The 17,143-nt window shown below is 43.9% G+C and overlaps 1 protein-coding gene across 1 annotated transcript; it reads left to right on the forward strand.

Annotated features, from left to right (window-relative positions):
- Positions 1–7: 7 nt before the first annotated feature.
- Positions 8–16,499, forward strand: GOLGA1 (golgin A1). The gene is made up of 23 exons (XM_063409784.1): positions 8–143; positions 505–813; positions 2,440–2,530; positions 3,862–3,936; positions 4,421–4,518; positions 5,027–5,059; positions 5,589–5,717; positions 5,987–6,114; positions 6,494–6,605; positions 6,729–6,824; positions 7,050–7,175; positions 8,013–8,108; positions 8,538–8,633; positions 8,888–9,040; positions 9,259–9,354; positions 10,064–10,153; positions 10,942–11,044; positions 11,313–11,470; positions 11,643–11,804; positions 12,288–12,347; positions 12,883–13,047; positions 13,887–13,973; positions 14,265–16,499. Exons 2-23 carry the CDS (start codon positions 679–681, stop codon positions 14,343–14,345), a joined length of 2,370 nt encoding a protein of 789 aa, XP_063265854.1. The 5' UTR covers positions 8–143; positions 505–678; the 3' UTR covers positions 14,346–16,499.
- Positions 16,500–17,143: the final 644 nt, after the last annotated feature.

The raw sequence follows: 17,143 nt of genomic DNA on the forward strand, positions 1-17,143 counted from the left end.
GCGGGGGCCCGGGGGGCGGAGCGGGGCCGGCGCCGCTTCCGCCCCGCGCGGCGCTTCCGGGTCGGCGGGTCCGGCGCTGTCCGGCGGCGTCCGGGGAAGCGGCGGCGGCCGCGGGACCGGCGAGGCCCGGCCGGGCTTGGGCGGTGAGGAGCGAGGGGCCGTTGGAGCGGGAGGGCAGAGGGCGGCGGGGCCGGGGCTGTGCGGGAGCGGCGGTGGCAGCGCTCGGTGCCTCGGGGCAGAGCAGCCTCCGCGGGCCGGGCCGGGCCGGGCCGGGCCTCCCTCGCGTGTGGGTGCGGGCCGGGCTGAGGGACCCGCCCGCTCCCCGGGTCCGGCCCCGCCGCCGTTTGGGGCCGTTGGTTTGGGACTTTAACGGATTCTGCTCCGGGAGGCCCGATTTTTTAACGTGTTGTAACTGATGCGATGCTAAAAGGTTTTCTGTTACCTTTAAATGATTTCTGCCGGTGGGATTTTTTAGTATGGAGCCCATTTCTGTTTGATTTTCAGGTACTGCCAGGCCTTGAGGGCTTTAATGGCACTAGAAATGCAGTAAAGCGGTGGATGAGGCTCCGAATTAAGTCTCAGCATTTGGAAGCTTTAGACAGGAGTGTCACTGTATTAAACGTTCGAGGTCGTGGCTTTCCAAAGGACCCGGGTATTTGAGGGCTGTAGAGCAGTAAAATGTTTGCCAAATTGAAGAAGAAGATCGCCGAGGAGGCAGCGGTTGCCCCGAGGCCCGGAGGAGCCTCCCGCATCCCCAGGTCTGTCAGCAAGGAATCGATCACGTCTGTGGGAGCAGACTCCGGAGACGACTTCGTGAGTTACACCTCGCTTTGAAATCTGATGTCTCTGACAGTGTTTTTATTACGGTTTTGCTGACAACCATTTTAAGTCTAGTGTGTGTTTTGAATGGGTGCTGTGGTGTCTTTGTAAGTGTATCTCTTAATGCATAAACGTATCATTAGCCTGAGTGAACTTCAATGCTGAAGAGAAAACGTTTGTTAAACATTTGCCATGAGACTTCCATTCCCATGTAAACATGAGTTATGAAGCTGTTTCAATACAAAACACTGATAGACATAAAATATTGAATACAGCTGTATGTGTAAGATGCGTGTTCGTAAAGTTAATTACTGCAGCATAGAATCCTAGAATGGTTTGTGTTGGAGGTGACCTTTAAGTTCATCCACTCCCTCCGTGACAGGGACACTTTCTGCTAGACCAGGTTGCTGCAAGTCCTGTCCCACCTGGCCTGGAACACTTCAGAGATGGGCCAGCACAGCTTCTCTGTGTTAGAAGAGCTGCATGCTGGCCAGATTTCATTTTATCTCTTGTCTTCCTGGTCCTGCTCCTACCTGAGACATTGTATATGTCCCTGCTGAAAACCTGTGCAGTGTTGGTGCACTCAAAACTATTGTAGTTCCTCTCTTTCATTATAAAACATTGCTTAAACAAGTGGTAAAATTCCAGGAGCGTGTGGGTTAAATGAAACCCTGGAATGCTCTGGCACCCCAGCCCTGGTGGCTGGCTGTCACATTTTTGAAAGCCTGGATTAAGGCAGTGTCACCCTACTGCTGGAGCCAGCAGGACCCGCTGCAGAGCCAGCAGCAAGTCTTGTTTGCTGTCTGCAGAGTGACAAAGTTATTTATGCAGTTTAGCTTTAAATAATTTTTTTGAAGCTCAGCTGAAATTTCAGTTCTGTTAAGCAGGAAGTTGGAGCTCCTAATGTTTAAATACATTTTATAGTGGATATATATTAGTCTTGTGTTTTTCTGAGTTTTTTTTCCTTTAGCACATAAGAAATTCTCACATAGAAGTGCTGTTTACCACCTTGCAAGTTTGCAGAACAGAAAACAAATAATGGCAGTGACTGAAGTCTTGAGTGGTTTTCAGAACACCTCCAAGAATTAGACATTTTATCAATATTCATTTAACTGCTCTTGCTATTGATTTTTATGGAACAAAAACCACCAGAGAACTCATAAGTCAGTTATGCAGCAGACTTTGTGTGGACAGATTGCTGCATCAGGGCTTCAGTGAGTTTATCCCACCTGAAAAGCATTACTGCTTCTTTTCTAATTACTTTGATTTCCATGACTGTCTCTTTGGCCCTTCCTGGTGCCTGTGCTGCAGAGCCTGATTTCCTGCCCCTCAGTGGTTGCATTCCCCCATCTCCTCAGTGACACTTTGCACAAACAGCTCCAGCCCCAGCTCCTTCCCAGGCCTGTGCTCTGAGGAGCAGCAGCCTGGCACCATTAAGCCCTTGCTGGTTTTCTCTTTCAGCATTTTTTACACATTCTGCTGTGCTAGTACAATTTTCCCCTCTATGTGAAAAACAGGTGCTATTCCTAGGCAGGAGAGTGGTTATTATCCCAGACTTAGTGTTGGCAGGATCGCTTTTCCTAAATTTTGTAAGTTACAGGATGTTGCTTTTCTCCCAAGGCTTCTGATGGAAGCAGTTCCAGAGAGGATCTTTCATCCCAGTTGTTCAGAAGAAATGAACAAATAAGAAAACTGGAGGTGAAGCTGTCTGGTATGTGCCCTGATACATACAAAACTTGTTACTTTAGGAAATATTTTCCTTTGAATTGACATGATTTAATTTATTTAAAAATACATGGGGTTAGAGCCTTTTGAAGATGGATTTGTAGCAGCTCTGTTGATTGACAACAAGGGAGGATCCAGTATCATTAATTTTTAATGAAGGCAACTGGGTCTTTGCTGATTTCAGCAATCAGTTTATGTGATTCCTTGGGACAGCTTTCTGTCCCGTGTTTCAAACAGTGTCTGACCCCACTTGTGTGTAATGGTTTGTTTCTCACAGGGTCTGAGCTTTCTGATGTTGGCAGTAACACAGTGCCATCCCTAAAGAAGTGGGTTTGGAAGTGAAGAGGAAACAAAGAATTCAACATAAAGCAGTCCTGAGGCTTTTTTCTTTCTAATTGCTTGCTCTGTAAAGCTGTAGTGAAGGCTGGCACTGCTCTCCATCCCTGTTGAGGGGACCAGAGACTGGGCTGAACTGTGTTACACTGCTGCTTCCCAAAGCTCATGAGAGGCCCTGGGAAACTAGGAAAGGTTATAGCCAGATCAGGATTATTTTAATTTATTCTGGAGACTTATTGGGCTTCAGTTCAAGAAAATACAGGCTTCAAAAATTATTTCACATTGAATTTGAAAGGCCCAAGTGCTCATCTTCTTGCACAAGGTAAACTTAAAGTGCTGGCTGGGGTTTAATGCAAGAGAGGGAGGCTCTGAGTGTCAGGATCTCATGCAGGCAACCAGCCAGTGAGTAAATCCTCTTTTGCATTGTACAGGAACTTCTCCAGGGTGTGTGTGTGCTCTGTTTTGGTTTTTATTCCCTGCCTCCTGTGTCAGTTCTGCTGAGCAAGGCTGAGGGCAGTGCTGTGGGACTGGAATAACGAGCAGAGGGATGCCATGGCCATGAGTTAACCCCTCATTGCACCCTCCAGTGCCAGGCACCTTTCCTGAACGGAGTTAAATATGTCACAATCCTGGGATGAAGTAAAAAGGGAGGGACAGCTGTTCATTCTCTGGTTCTGCTCTCGTCTGTGTGACTGACACCTCTGGGACAGGCCCTTCTGTTTGTGCCAACCCTGTGGACAGTACAGAGCTATTTGCTTGTGTTCATTGTTGTGGTCACCCAAGTTGTTTTCCTCAGCAGGAATGATTTTCTGATTGAGAAAATCATCATCATTTGCCACTCATCCTTTTTCCCTTTTTTTTTTCCTTTTTTTTTCCTTTTTCTTTTTTTTTTTTTTTCTTTTTCCTTTTTGTGTTACCCTAAAAATGTCCTTCCCCAATGTCTGTCCATTCCTGGTCTCTTCTTCTCCCTCCTCACACAAGATTATGCTGATCAGATCCGAAATCTGCAGAAGATAAAAGAGAAGCTTGAAAATGCATTAGAAAAGCATCAGGATTGTACGTATTTTTCTTTTTTTTCCTTTTTGTTCAGCTAAGTTGAAAATTGCTGTGGTTGGAAGTAAAGAGGTTTGGTGTACAGGTGTGATTTTTATTTCAAGCTGTGCACCTCTGTACTGTGAACAATCAGAACACGAGTTGTTACCTTATTTACAGCATAAAAAGCAGCAGCAGTGTGTTGAACAAAGTTGTTATTATACTCCTTCTGCCAAATTTGGGGCTAACATGCAGGAAGGACCTTTTGGAAACCCACAGCTTTGTTCTAATCCATCAAGGAGCAGTATTCCTGTCTGCTGTTAGCTTTGGCTCTTGGCCAGAGTGCAAGCAGCATGAGGGAATGAGTAGCACAGCGCTAGTGCTACAGTCAAGATGGGGCTAATTACTTGCAGAAGCAGCTCTTTAAAGTTATAAATAACTTACAGAAAAGTGAGAAGTAATTTTAAAAGATGAGTTTTTAATATAGCTGGTGGTTCTCTGTTGATAGCCTCCATGAGGAAGCTTCAGGAGCAGAATGAAGCTCATCAGGCCAGTCGAGCCAAGATGGCTGAAGGAATGGCTTTGGCCTTGGACAAAAAGGACAAGGTAAGAGAGCTTGAGCAGGACTTTTGACTCTCATGACCCTGATGTTTTAAGCAGGTGCTGCTATTAATTAAAATAATTGTTCAGCAGTGTGTGGGAGCGTGCCAGTGCTGAGGGAGGGAGGGAGGGAGGGAGTGCTGAGCTCAGTGCCAGCAGTGGTGCAGGACTTGCCACTGCTCAGACTGTTCCGACTGGTTCTAACAAGAGCCCACAAAAATTCCTAATGAAAGGTTAAGCTTGTGCTTGGATAAGATTCAATGGCAGTAGGCCTGTTGTCACATTTATTTTACTTGCATAAAACTTACGTATTTGGGTAGCATAAATGATTCCTCAGCCTTTATCTATTCAAGCACTGGCTGTTATTGTACTGCTGCTGATTAATTTTTTAGTCATTACCAAAGCCTAGTATCTCCTAACAATACAAATTATTCTTTTCTTTAAACCATAATTGCGTCCTTGAAAGTCTGCAAATGGAATTTGATATCTCTTTTCTCCTTTCTTTCTTGTTCAGGAGTGGATGGAAAAGCTTGGGCAAGTTGAAAAGGTAATTAACCTAGGATGTTTTTCTTGGGGGTGTAGTGGGTATTTGTTTGTATTTACAAACACCATCTTGCACACTTCCAACACTATCAGAACTCGACTCTGTTCAGCCCTTTTTATTATTTGGTCTTTGTTCAGTGGGACAGGCCAATCATTTGGTTTTTGTTACCAGCCCAAATGCTTGGGGAGCTCTTTCTGGTTTTATTTTTCAGCAGGGAAGTAAACAATGATGGGTTGTGGTGGGAAAGTTGTCCTTCTATAAGGTGGAACATTGTCCATTTTTAAGAGTTCAGTTCAGATGGTCATTGGTGGCATTGTAATGAATTCAGATTTCTTTTTATATTTTTTTGAAGTTTGGTAGTTTGCACTGTGACATGAATCTGAAAGGATTTCTAGTTCTATGTGGAGCACCATCAGGAGCTGTATGGCTACAAGACAAGATTGTTTTCCCAGAGAGTTTACCTAAACTCCCATTCATTTGACATGAGCATACAGATATCCTATGATTTCCTTTGGTTCTCTTCATTTATCAGGAAAAAAAAATGCTTCAAGCACAGTTACAAGAAATGAGGGAGCAGAGTTTGAACCTTTTCCAAAAACGAGATGAAATCGATGAACTGGAGGGCTTTCAGCAGCAGGAAATTGCCAAAGTTAAACACATGGTAAGAATATTTTAAACTTTCTATTTACTAAAATTTTTACTAGGATATCAAGTTAATGGTAGCCCAGCATTCGTTTTTTCAGCCTTTATGCTTGTACACAGATTTGGTTAGTGTCAAAATCCTAACAGAAGGTGCTGAACACAATATTATATAGTTCATTATCTCACTTAATTCAGCCCACAGATTAGTAACACAGGCAAGTGTCAGTGAAAAGGTTTATCAGTGTTAGTGGCCATCTGCAATGCCAAAGATAATCTTCTAATGTTCAGCTTTTGAAGAAGGAAGAGTGTCTGAGCAGAGCGGAGCAGGAGCTGGGCCACGCCAGGGCCGAGGCCTCGGGCCTCCGGAGCGACCTGCAGCGCCTGCAGCAGCAGCTGGTGGAGCTGGAGGCTCACAGGTATGGAGCTGAGCGTTTCAGAGCAGCAGGGGATGCGTTTCCCCTGTATTTTTACTTCATGCCCAGTTCTGTCTCTTTTTTGCTTTATATATGTAGTGACTTGACTGAATTTTTGCCTCTGCTATGGCCATGGGGATGTAAATGTCAAGCCAGTGATAGGAATACTCTTTTTGTAAATTATTTCCTTTTTTCGTAGTTTAGATGCTTAACTGTCACTTTTTTTGGAAAATGAATAATGAAGCAGTGATTGTTGGTGGCTGGTTTTAGGACAAGAAAATTTTATTGATGCTTAATCCATTTTCATAAGCAGCAGAATTATCTGCTAAAGATTATTTTTCTGGAATGGTATGTCACTTGTTTTTATTCTCTTTCTGTGAAGAGATGAACTAATGACAGCTGAGACAAATGCAGAAAATAAGATCACTGCTCTGGAGTTAAGAGAACAGGAGCTACAAACTGTCATTCAGCAGCTTTCTGTAGACTTGCAAAATGTAAGTTTGAGCCAAGTGAGATTTGATTCAAAGAGCTCCATGTCTGCAGAAGTTAGATTAGATATTAGTTACGTGGTGTTGGAAATTTCAGGTTCAAAGTAAGTAATTTCTCAAAATGTTTAGGCTCGAGTGACTGGTTCTGGTTGTGAGAAGAGACTGGAAATGTTACAAGTGGAGCATGAATCTCTGAAGGTGGAATATGAGCAACAGAAGCAAAAGGTGAGGTGCTTTCAGATGCATGTGCTGTTGCTGGTGTAAAGATGCACATTTGGGTAATGTACACCTTTGTGTAGGTGGAAGTTTGGTGTCTAGAAAGTGTTCCAGGATCACATTGTCTTTTCAAATAGCACTTTCCTTTCTGCTGGGGTTTCCAAAAGTCAAACCACAACAGATTAGCTGAAAGCTTCATTACAAAAAAGATGCTGTGATTTCTCATTCTCACAGATGACTTCTGAATTTGCTGAGAGAGATAAACTTACTGAACAGCTACAGGAAAAGGTGTCTTCCCTGGAAAACAAGCTAGAAAGAAATCTCTCAGGAGATGAACACATGCAGGAGCTGCTCAAAGAGGTAATTACACAGTTAAAGGCTGCTCAGAAGTACAGTGTTAGTGAGTTGTTTGTTTTGGGTTTTTTAGGTCATACATAACTTCTCATCCATGGAAAGAAAGCTGCTGATGTCACACAGCCACATTTGTCCTGTCTGTGTTTTGGCACAGTGTCTGTGCTGGGCAGAACGTGTGGGTGGCTACACTGGGCCTGTTTGTGTAGATCCTGCACAGATGTCTGTGTTGGCCTTTCTGCATTGTCTGTTTGGGCCCTGCATCTGACTGCTTAGAAGGAAGAGAGCAGCTTCCTAGCATCCCCACAGGAGGTGGAACAATTTGGGAGTTTTTCTAATTAATCCTTACAAGAACAGGGAATGCTGTTCCTTATTCTTTGGCAAGGCAGTGGGGCTGGGAGGAGAACTGTTTGCACACAGGTGTGCAAACAGAACATTGTGTGCTGAAAACCTCAGCCTCAGAAGTGCTAAACAACAGCTGAAACCAGAAACTTAGCTGTGGTTAATCCCCTTTTTCTCATTGCTTCTTGATCTCTTTCTCAAGCACTGCTGCTGCTGCTCAGAGTCCTGGAGCACTGTTTCCCCAGCGGGGTCGTGGGGAGACAGGGGGATGTTTGCCCTTCCCTGGTCAGGGTGCCTACAGTTGCCTTGCCTCAGTGTTGCTGTGACAAGAGGACTTGGCTTAGTGAACTCAGGGCGGATTAAAGTGCATCGAGAGACATTAAAACATTCTGTCCGATTTTAGTTTGACCTTATTAATGAGATAAAAAGGAACATTTTATTTACCCCCCAGCTTATGTCTTTGTCCATCCTTCCTTGTGTTCTTCACCTCAATGTAATTTTCAGAAAGCTGCTCTTGAGCAGAGGCTGGAGGAGAGCAGGCAGCAGGCTCTGGCAGACAGGACACGGCACGGCGAGGCCGTGAGCCGCCTGGAAACTCAGGTGAGGAGTTTTCATTTCACCACAGATTCCACCCCTCCTGTCCTCCATGCCCTGTTCTTCCTCCCCTCCCTGCCCTCCCAGCCTAAGGTGAGACTGCACATTTAGTCTTGAAAGGAGAATAATTGATCAGTGTCTCTGGGCATCTCCTCACTCCACGGGTGGAGGAGGGCCTGGAGGTGAAGACAGAGGCTTTGTGCAGATCCTCCCTGTACTAAGAAACAAATAACTCAAGTGCAGGCATTGCTGGGGCAGTGCTGTGGTGAGGAATTTCCAAAACCAGCATGTGTCAAATAGGCAGCCTCTTTGATCTCTGTGGTTTCAGGGATTTAACATTTATCTTCCCCTCCTGGGCTACTCTGTATTATGCAAACTTTTTCTAATAACATAGATGTCAGTGGATAAGGAATTTAATTCATGGTGTAATTTTAGAATAAAGAACTGGAAGAGAAGCTACAGATTGCATCAGAAACGTTGAAAAAGAGCAAAGAAGCAGCTGCTGACCAGGATCTGAAGATCCAAAAGCTGGTGAGTATCCATGTTTCACTGACCAGTAACAGACCAGTCTTCAGCACCCCCAGAGACAATCACTTCTCTGTTTTGTTGCTCAAATGTTTGTTTTCTTGCTGTTTGTGTCCCGAACTCCAGTCTGTGAGTACATGACACTGCTGCCAAAGGAATAATGTTCCTCAGTTTGAGAGTGTCTCATGGAATTGTGTCTGATCTTGTCAGAATGACATCAAAACACCATTTTTAATGTGGTTTTCTTTATTTCTCTTAAGCAAACTGATCTAGAGGAGGAAAAAAATCAACTGCAGCAACAGATTTTAAGTGAGAAACATCAGTATGATCAGAAAGTTACTGGGCTGGAGTATCAGATTGCTGCTCTCGAAAAAGCTTTGGAATTGGATAAAACAACAACTCAGCACAGGATTGTAAGTACAGAAACTGTCTAGAGAGTTGTCAGAGTCATCACAAGATGATTTTAACACAGCTTGTAGTCTAAATGTTCTTATTCAGCACTCCTGGCATTATAATAGAAGATGTCATACTTTGAGGAGCTAAATATGAGCAAAGCATTAAATGTGTTTAATTGTTTAAACAAATTATTAGAATAATTGTACTGCATATTTAAAGACTCTTTATTTTACAGAGCCAATTGGAAAAGGAAAATGAAAACCTCAAGAGAAGCAAAGAAGGGTGTGAAAGTTCTTTAAAACAACAAGAGTCTGAACTGAGCAGGCTAAAGGTAGGGGCTGAACTGGGTACTGGCTTTGTCTTGGGCCAGAGCTGAGGCTGGGAACAGTAAAAACAGCACAGTGGGTTACATTCGGTGCTTGGAGGCCTGTTATGTTCAGAGTGCAGGTACTTGGAGCTGTAAATCATCTCTGGTACTCAGCAGAAATGTGTTTGAGAAGCTTTACAAAGGGCTGATCCTTTTCTGAACCAGAGTGCTTGGGTCTGCCTAAATCAGGCAGAAATAATACATATATTGACAGGGATGTGAAGAGCTTGGAAATCCTGTTACCAGTGGTGAATACAGAATGGTTCAACGCCAGATTTCGCTCACAGTGTTCAAACCAAAAAGTTAAAAACTTAAATTAGTTGGGTATTTACAGTTTATCCAATTTTGACTGCAATTTTAGATGGTTGAAATTTTTTCCATAGCTACTCCTGGATGCACAATTGGAATAAAGATCTGTTGTAGCAAGGAGCTACTTCTTTGTAATAGAGACTTCAAGCTGAAAAATCTTGTAAGCATTGGGTTTGTTTGGGTTCTTACATCAGTTCTGTGTTGCTCTTGCATATGCAGAGAGCAGCATCACTCAGTCTAACTCACCTGGGAATTGTAGTGTGTCAGAACACTCATAAATGTCCTAATAGATCTGAGGTTAAAGATGAGAGACTGACTTGATTTAGTTGTGTCATGTAACCTCTCAATTACTTCTGGTTTACAGAGTGAGATGAGCAGCAGAGAAACTGTCAGTGTGGAAATTGCCAAAGCATTGGAAGAAACACGGAAACAGAGAGAGGAATTACAACAGCAGGTTGGTTAATAAGGACTGTTTTAAAATGTATTTGAGACGTCCCAACCTTTCAAAGAGCAGTCTAGGTTTGGATTTATTTATCCTAGCATGCAAGAGCATTGGTCAGAATCATGTCCACAGCATGTGAGTCATGTGGCAGTGGCTGCCTTAGTAAACTGGAGACTGTTTGAGAGCCCTGTAATGTGTGAGGTGTTCCTGTCTCAGTGCATTGGAGCCTCTCACATCTGGCAGCTCCTTTTGAAGAAACCTCTTTGTTCTGGTTAGTTCCTCTCAGTGCCTGTGTCACATCTGGGTTCCTCTGAAGCACAGCAGTTGTAAAATTGTGCATTTCCTTATAGGGAGGAGCTCGTATCTAGTACCAATTGCCAGTTCTAGGTAGTCTTGTTTTGCTCCTTCTGTATAAAAAATAGTGGATAATGTGAGCTTATGTTTGCTTAAAGGAGGAACTGTCAACTGAGCGAGTTTGACTGGAGTTAGTCCCATCTTTGGGTTTCTTTATTCTTCTGGGGCTGCTGTAGATGAGTGCTTGCTGGGCCAGATCTGTGTGGAAGGGGTTTCAGGCCATCTCCTGCTTTGCTCAGGGGCTTTGGCAGCTGCCACGTGCTGCCTGTGACAATCTGATGGAGGCACAGGAGCCAAGCAGGGTTTAGCTCTTCCAGTGCTCGTTACTGAGGGCAGCGTTGTGGAGGTGATGCCTGCTGAGCCTCTGAAGGATGCTGGATCTTTCAACACCCTCTTCCTGGTTTATATCTTTAATGACTCCTGTTCATTGTTTTTCTGCTTTGAAGGTCTCACAACTGAATGCCCTAATAAAGGAGAAAGACCAGCTGATTGATGAAAAATGTGATCTGCTGCTAAAACAGAAGGAAGAACTGAACCAACTCAGTCAAGGTTAGACAAAATGAGTCTATTGTATCCCAGACAACTTTAAGTACAGCCTCTAGTTCTGGCCTTGCCTGGTAGAGTGTAATTTTTCTAGATTTCTCTTCCACATTTAATCTCTTAGAATTTTCAAAATGGTTTAGAGTTCACTAACAATTGGACAGTCTCTCTTCTGTCTGTCTCTCCCCTGGCTTTCTGTCTTCATGACAGACAAAATGGATTAGGAACTCCCATCTGAAGTGCAGCACTGATACTGAGCAGCTCTCTCCTTTCCCAGACCACGAAGCTGCCTTGCTGCAGGTGCATCAGTTACAGCTGGACATAGAAGCAAGTCAGAGCCAAGCAGTGGAGAAAGAGGAAACAGTAAGAAAAGAAATTGATGATCTGAAGCTGCAGGTACAGGAGTGCCTGTTGGCCAGAGAGCATGAAAAAAATGTGAGTGCACTTGCAAATCCATTCTGTCAGACTCCCTGGGAAAAGAGGGAGGTGTGCAGGAGCCCTGCAGTGCTGCCCTGCCTGGACAACCAAAAAGAAGCCTGTCTCTCTCCCTGGAGAGTGTTCTTGGGCTGCAAATGTCATGATATCTCTCCACTGTTTATTTTTATAGGTTTTGGAACTGGAGGAGTCGACAAGGGCCTTGAACAATGAGCATTTCCCTTCTCCAGAAAACTATGTGGTGGAACAGAACGGGGAGGTGGCAGCTGCAGATGTCATTCAGCTTCAGAAGGATAACAGAGAGCTGGAACAGCAAATTGCTGAGAAAAACAAGGTAATCAGAAGCAGCTAGTGGTCTTTTCCCTTTTAATTAGGGAGCTGAGGAATTGGTGCTGGCCATGCTGCAGCCTTTAAAGAACAGGCTTGTCCAGTTTGAATCCAGTGTGCTGTGAGTAAATGCTTTTCTCTGGATTGCACAAGTATCTACCAACCATTAATAAAACCTGCAGCAAGAGCTGCATGAATCCTGATCTATTTTGGCAGAAAGATGCCCCAAATGATATATTTACAGCTTTCCTGCAGAGCCCTTTTGTGTGGGTTCGGTTCAGTTCCACAGTGCTGTCACATGAAAGCTCAAGTGTCCTGTCAGTGCCTGCTGCTGTGTGCAGCTGGCAAGGCAAGGCTTTCAGGTTGCTCCCTCACAGCTGTCAGTGTTAGTTATTATTTCATTCACTACTCCTCTATCATGGGTTTTTCCAGACACCTGGGGGTCCTGACAATGAATACTGTATTAAGCTCTCCTTTGCTGTGCTTACAGATGATAAAGCAGCTTCAGCAAAGAATGGCAGAACTCAAGAAAACTCTCCAGAAAGAGCTGGTAAGGGTTGTGTGTTTTCAGTCTCTTCAGATGGCACTTGCTGGCAGGTACTTGCACTGTCATTCCAAAAGCTTGACTGCTAACACCTCTTTCATCTCTCTGCAATGTTTATCTCTCCAAGAAAAAAAAATCTATTTGAAAAAAAATTAACAGATGTTTTAAAATTGGTAATTTTGCTCTGATATTAAAAATTTATTCTGAAGAAAACCGATGTTTGAAAGGCTCAGAGCAGGTTAGTGATAGGAGAAAATGACCAAGGGATAGTTTCCAGCATGGAGCCAGTTCCATGCTGGTTTGGGTAACATACACTGGACACTGACATCAACCAGCTCCTGTCCTGGGGTGTACAGAGAGCTGGAGACACTTCTCTGCTGTGACCCCATGAAGGATGAGAAGCTGTTGATGCCCACTTTGTACCCACCTGTGGGTACAGCCCTCTTTAGATACCCTGAACCCAGACCCTTCCCAGTGTCAGTGTCTGTAATATACTTCTCTTACTTCGCTTTTTCTCCTGTGGGTTTTTTTTTTTTCATAGAAAATAAGGCCTGACAGTGAGGTACCTGAGCTGCGTGCAAATTCTGAAGTGCCTAATGCTTCTGTGACTGTCACCAACAACTCTGACTTGAACGACTCAAGGGAGATAAACTTCGAGTACCTTAAACATGTTGTGCTAAAGTTCATGTCCTGCAGGGAGTCTGAGGTAAAGGTGCCTCTTACCTTCTCTTTCTACATCTGTCTTTCTCTAGAAACTGCCACCTGTCACCTCCTAAGGACACTTTATGCTAATTCCATAATTTTACAATTAAGAAGTGTACACTGGGAGCAATAAGACAAAATAGCTGACAGCAATGTGTTTGGATGTAAAGACTGCTATGAACTACATGAAAGGGAAATGTGAGGTTTTACATCTGGGTGTTAGAGATCTGCATCCACAAGAGAGTCCCTCTGCACTGCTCTGAAGAGCATATGGAGTATGAAATTAGAATGGTTGTACATTTAAGAAAGAGGACAAAAACCAAGAAAAAGACATAAATGACTTGCTATTGGTCTGTAAGAGGCAATTCTTTGTGCATTTGGAGCTCCTTCCTGTTCTCCACAGGTTGTGCTAAAGTTAAAAAGTTATGCCGACAAAATACTTAATTGCAAGTCAGTGAGTAAGGTAAAAAAATAACTGTACAATTCCATGGTATCCCAAGTGCTTGACTCTGTCACTGTGCCCCTGTTAGACTGTGGAGTTCCTGTGCCTCCGTGTGTATTTGGAATGACAAGAATCTCTCCTGCCTCATGCTGGTTTAAACCACTTTTCAAAGCAGGAGCCAGGCTGCTTCTCTGCTCTGACTAACCAGGCTCCCACTTGTCTCTCTCTAAAATAATTGTTAAAGAACAGAAAGCCAGGAAACACAGAAGTGGGATACAGGCCATCCTAGTCCACTGAGACTGGGAATAATGGGAGGCTGCTGGTCTGCTGAAGTTTGTGACAGATCTACAGAACTCTGTGCCCAAGAGCATCATAAACAACACAACTCTGGTTTCTTTCAGGCATTCCATCTCATTAAAGCTGTGTCTGTGTTACTGAATTTTTCACAAGAGGAGGAAAACATGCTGAAAGAAACTCTGGAGTACAAGGTAAGGGTTCTGTGCCATATGTAGTCTCTAGTGGGAGCATATGACTGTAGAGTTGTAATTTGAAAATATTTTAAAGGAATATACAAAGTATAATCTTCAGTCATTTTTACCTGTGAGAAGTGGGTGCTGTTCCTTCCAGATTTGATTGTGTGAAGCTGTCTCCACTTCTTCATTCTGGAGTCTGCAGCATTCTGATTTATAGATAGGTCTTTCCATGAAATGATGAGAATGGCTGTGGACTGTATTATTTCTTTTTCTGTGTGTGATGTGTGCTGTGCTGTTGTGTCCTAGATGTCCTGGTTTGGGTCAAAGCCATCTCCCAAAGGCAGCATCCGCCCGTCTATCTCCAGCCCAAGGACTCTGTGGCCTTAAGGGAACCTGAAGGTGGCAGGCAGTATCCAGGCACTTCTTTCTGTGAAAAGAATGCTGAACACACTGCTCCAGGTGTGTCTTAATCACTGTCATTGCAGTATTTTGTACAAGAACTTCTGGCTCTGTTTACAAATTAATGCTGTGCAAGGGGACGCTTTCACCACAGACTGAGCAGCCTGGGCTGGAGGCAGGGACCCCTGGGTGTCTGTGATGGGAGCAGCTCCTTGTGCTCAGCACTCCCGGGTTCCTGAGGGCCTCGCTGACAGCAGGGCTGCCAGTCCAGTCTCTTGGGATGGTGATTCCAGCTGCTGTTCCAGGGTGCTGGAGCCCAGTGACTCTGGGCACAGAAAAGCTGCTTGTCTGGCTGTGGGAAGCCAGCAATGAAAAATGTGCTGGCAGAACAGTGTTGAGAGTAGGATGGTTTGCAAAGCCTTTCACAGGACAGGAGCAGGAGCTTTAACCAAAAAAGAACTCTGCCTTGCCTTCTAATACTGACATAACTAATGGTTGGCGTTTTTTCATATCACTGTGTAATTTAAGGTGCATTTATCCTGGCCTGCAGTCCTCAAGGCTGCATGTTGATTATTTAATTTGAGAGCACAACTTTAGAGTTGTCTGATTTTACTTTTCTTAAAGAAAAATAATATTTAAAATGGTCTTAATTATAGTACCTAATCCTCAGTCGCCTTTAAAACTAATTCATTAGCCTGTTCCATGGGTTGTTAGCAGTGGGAAAAGGGGTAGGAAACCATTTTAAATTTTTAAAGCTGAGTTCCAGGTATTGTAAATCCACACTGAAAAATACCTTTTATTTAAAAAATAAAAATCTAGTGATAAAGGGTGAAGAATGCTGGTACTAAACACTTTGATTCATTTTTTTTCTTCCAAGTCTGTTAGCAACAAATCCTCATAACCAGGATCTGCCTCTTTGGTTGTGGTTTTCTATACTTCAAATATTGATGCTTAAAAACTGTTATGAGTATGTTAATAACTGTGTCCTGACTATTATGGTAAAAGAAATTCTGTTCATGAGGGGTTTGGAGGCAAAATTCAACTCTTTGTGAACAAGTCGTGGTTCCAGCAGATGTTTTCCTAATACAAAAAAGGGGACCAAGGTGGTGCTTCCTCACTGGAAGCACAATTATTAACAGTTATTAACATCACTGCAAAATCTGGATCCAAATGGGAAGCAGCACTAAGTCTGACTTCTGAAAACTGAGACCTATCTCCAAAAATCTACACTGTGGAATTCAGTGAGCATGCTGCAGTTGTGGGAAATCTCTTGCAAGGAACTTCATGATTCTGTTAAATATATTCAGGATAATGCAAGCTTTCTGCAGTGGAGGTCCAGCAGGAGACGATGTGCTGATCCAGAGTTCCCAGAGCCTGCTGGACTCCAGGAGCTGTCACTGGCACAGGCCATGCTCCTCAGAGCCAGCCTCCATTTGTCTGAAGTTAAGAAAACCAACATCATCTTTTGGAACACTAAAACTTGTCCAAACAGTCTTTAGTAACCAGATTCATGACACTTCCAGACAGGACAGAGCATGGAAGGGTTCACCCCTGCTCTACTGTGAAATTAGACAATCAAAAAATACATTTATTTCAATTGTTTCTCTACTGAGGTACAGCGGGGTGGAATAACCCTGTTGGTTCTGGGAAGATTTTATTCTCTGAGATCTTTTCCTTTATAATTTCCCTTTGCCCTTCCCCTTTTCTGTGGGACCAGGGGTCAGGACTCCCTCATTCCCACTGCTCCCTGCTGAATGATTATTGGGTTTATGCTGGTTCTGGCTTCAAAGGTTACTGCTAAACAATAAGGAAAGCAGGACAGGCAGCCTGGAACGGAGTGACAAAGTAAAATCTTAGGTTAAATATTCACTAACAACTTCAGTTCCAGACCCCAAATCCTCATACAGGATCAACTTACCATAAACTAGTTCTTAAGTGTTGAATTTTTGTTAGGTATCAGAGCAAGACTGGTGTGTATACATGTATTAAAAAGCTAATGCACTTTCCCTTGTCTCAGAACAGTGGTTATACATAATTCTTTCTATCACCATTGGATTTCTTTCCTTCTATGCTGTAAATATGGATTGTATGATGAAACACTATGAAATTTGTGGTGCAATACATTTTGGATCAAACCCCTAATCTTGATTTATTTCTTTTTATAGTTCTGGTTATCTCCCCTGGGATGCTATAGCTATTTAAAATTGACTTTTAAAGCATGACCCAAACCCCACCTTTGCCCAGGGTGAGGATGGGTGTGCCAGCTGTGCCACCAAGGCCTCTCACAGGGAGCAGTGTCACAGTGAGGTGGCACTGCTGCTTCCAAAGTCACCTCCCCCCAGGAACAGCTGCTGCTGCACTTTGAGCAGCAGAGGGAACGGGGTGGAGCTGGGGCTCCCTGAGCAGCTGCTCCTTGGTGCAAAGGGCAGGGAGCCCTGCCCGAGCCAGAGGGACATGGGGACACCCATGGACCCAGCAGTGGTGTCCTGCAGGGCAAAGCACGGCCAACAGCTCTGGTGCAGGGGACACACTAACACAAAAATCACAAGTTCTGAAGGATCTCTCGGCTTTCTAGCGTGGACAAGAATATAAAAATCAAACCTGGCGTGATTATGTGAAGCCTTGATTGAACAGCTGAGCTTGGTCTCACTCCCTACATCCAGGACAGAGTTGGATTTGAGGACAAATTCTCCATTTAGCAGGAGTTAGGAGCAGTCCTGCAAAGGTGGACACTGGGCCGGACTGGGTTATTGCAGGCCTGCTTTGGAGTAAGTGTCAGACTTCCA

Source organism: Prinia subflava, chromosome 12 (assembly GCF_021018805.1).
Source record: "Prinia subflava isolate CZ2003 ecotype Zambia chromosome 12, Cam_Psub_1.2, whole genome shotgun sequence".
Classification (NCBI taxonomy): Eukaryota; Metazoa; Chordata; class Aves; order Passeriformes; family Cisticolidae; genus Prinia; species Prinia subflava.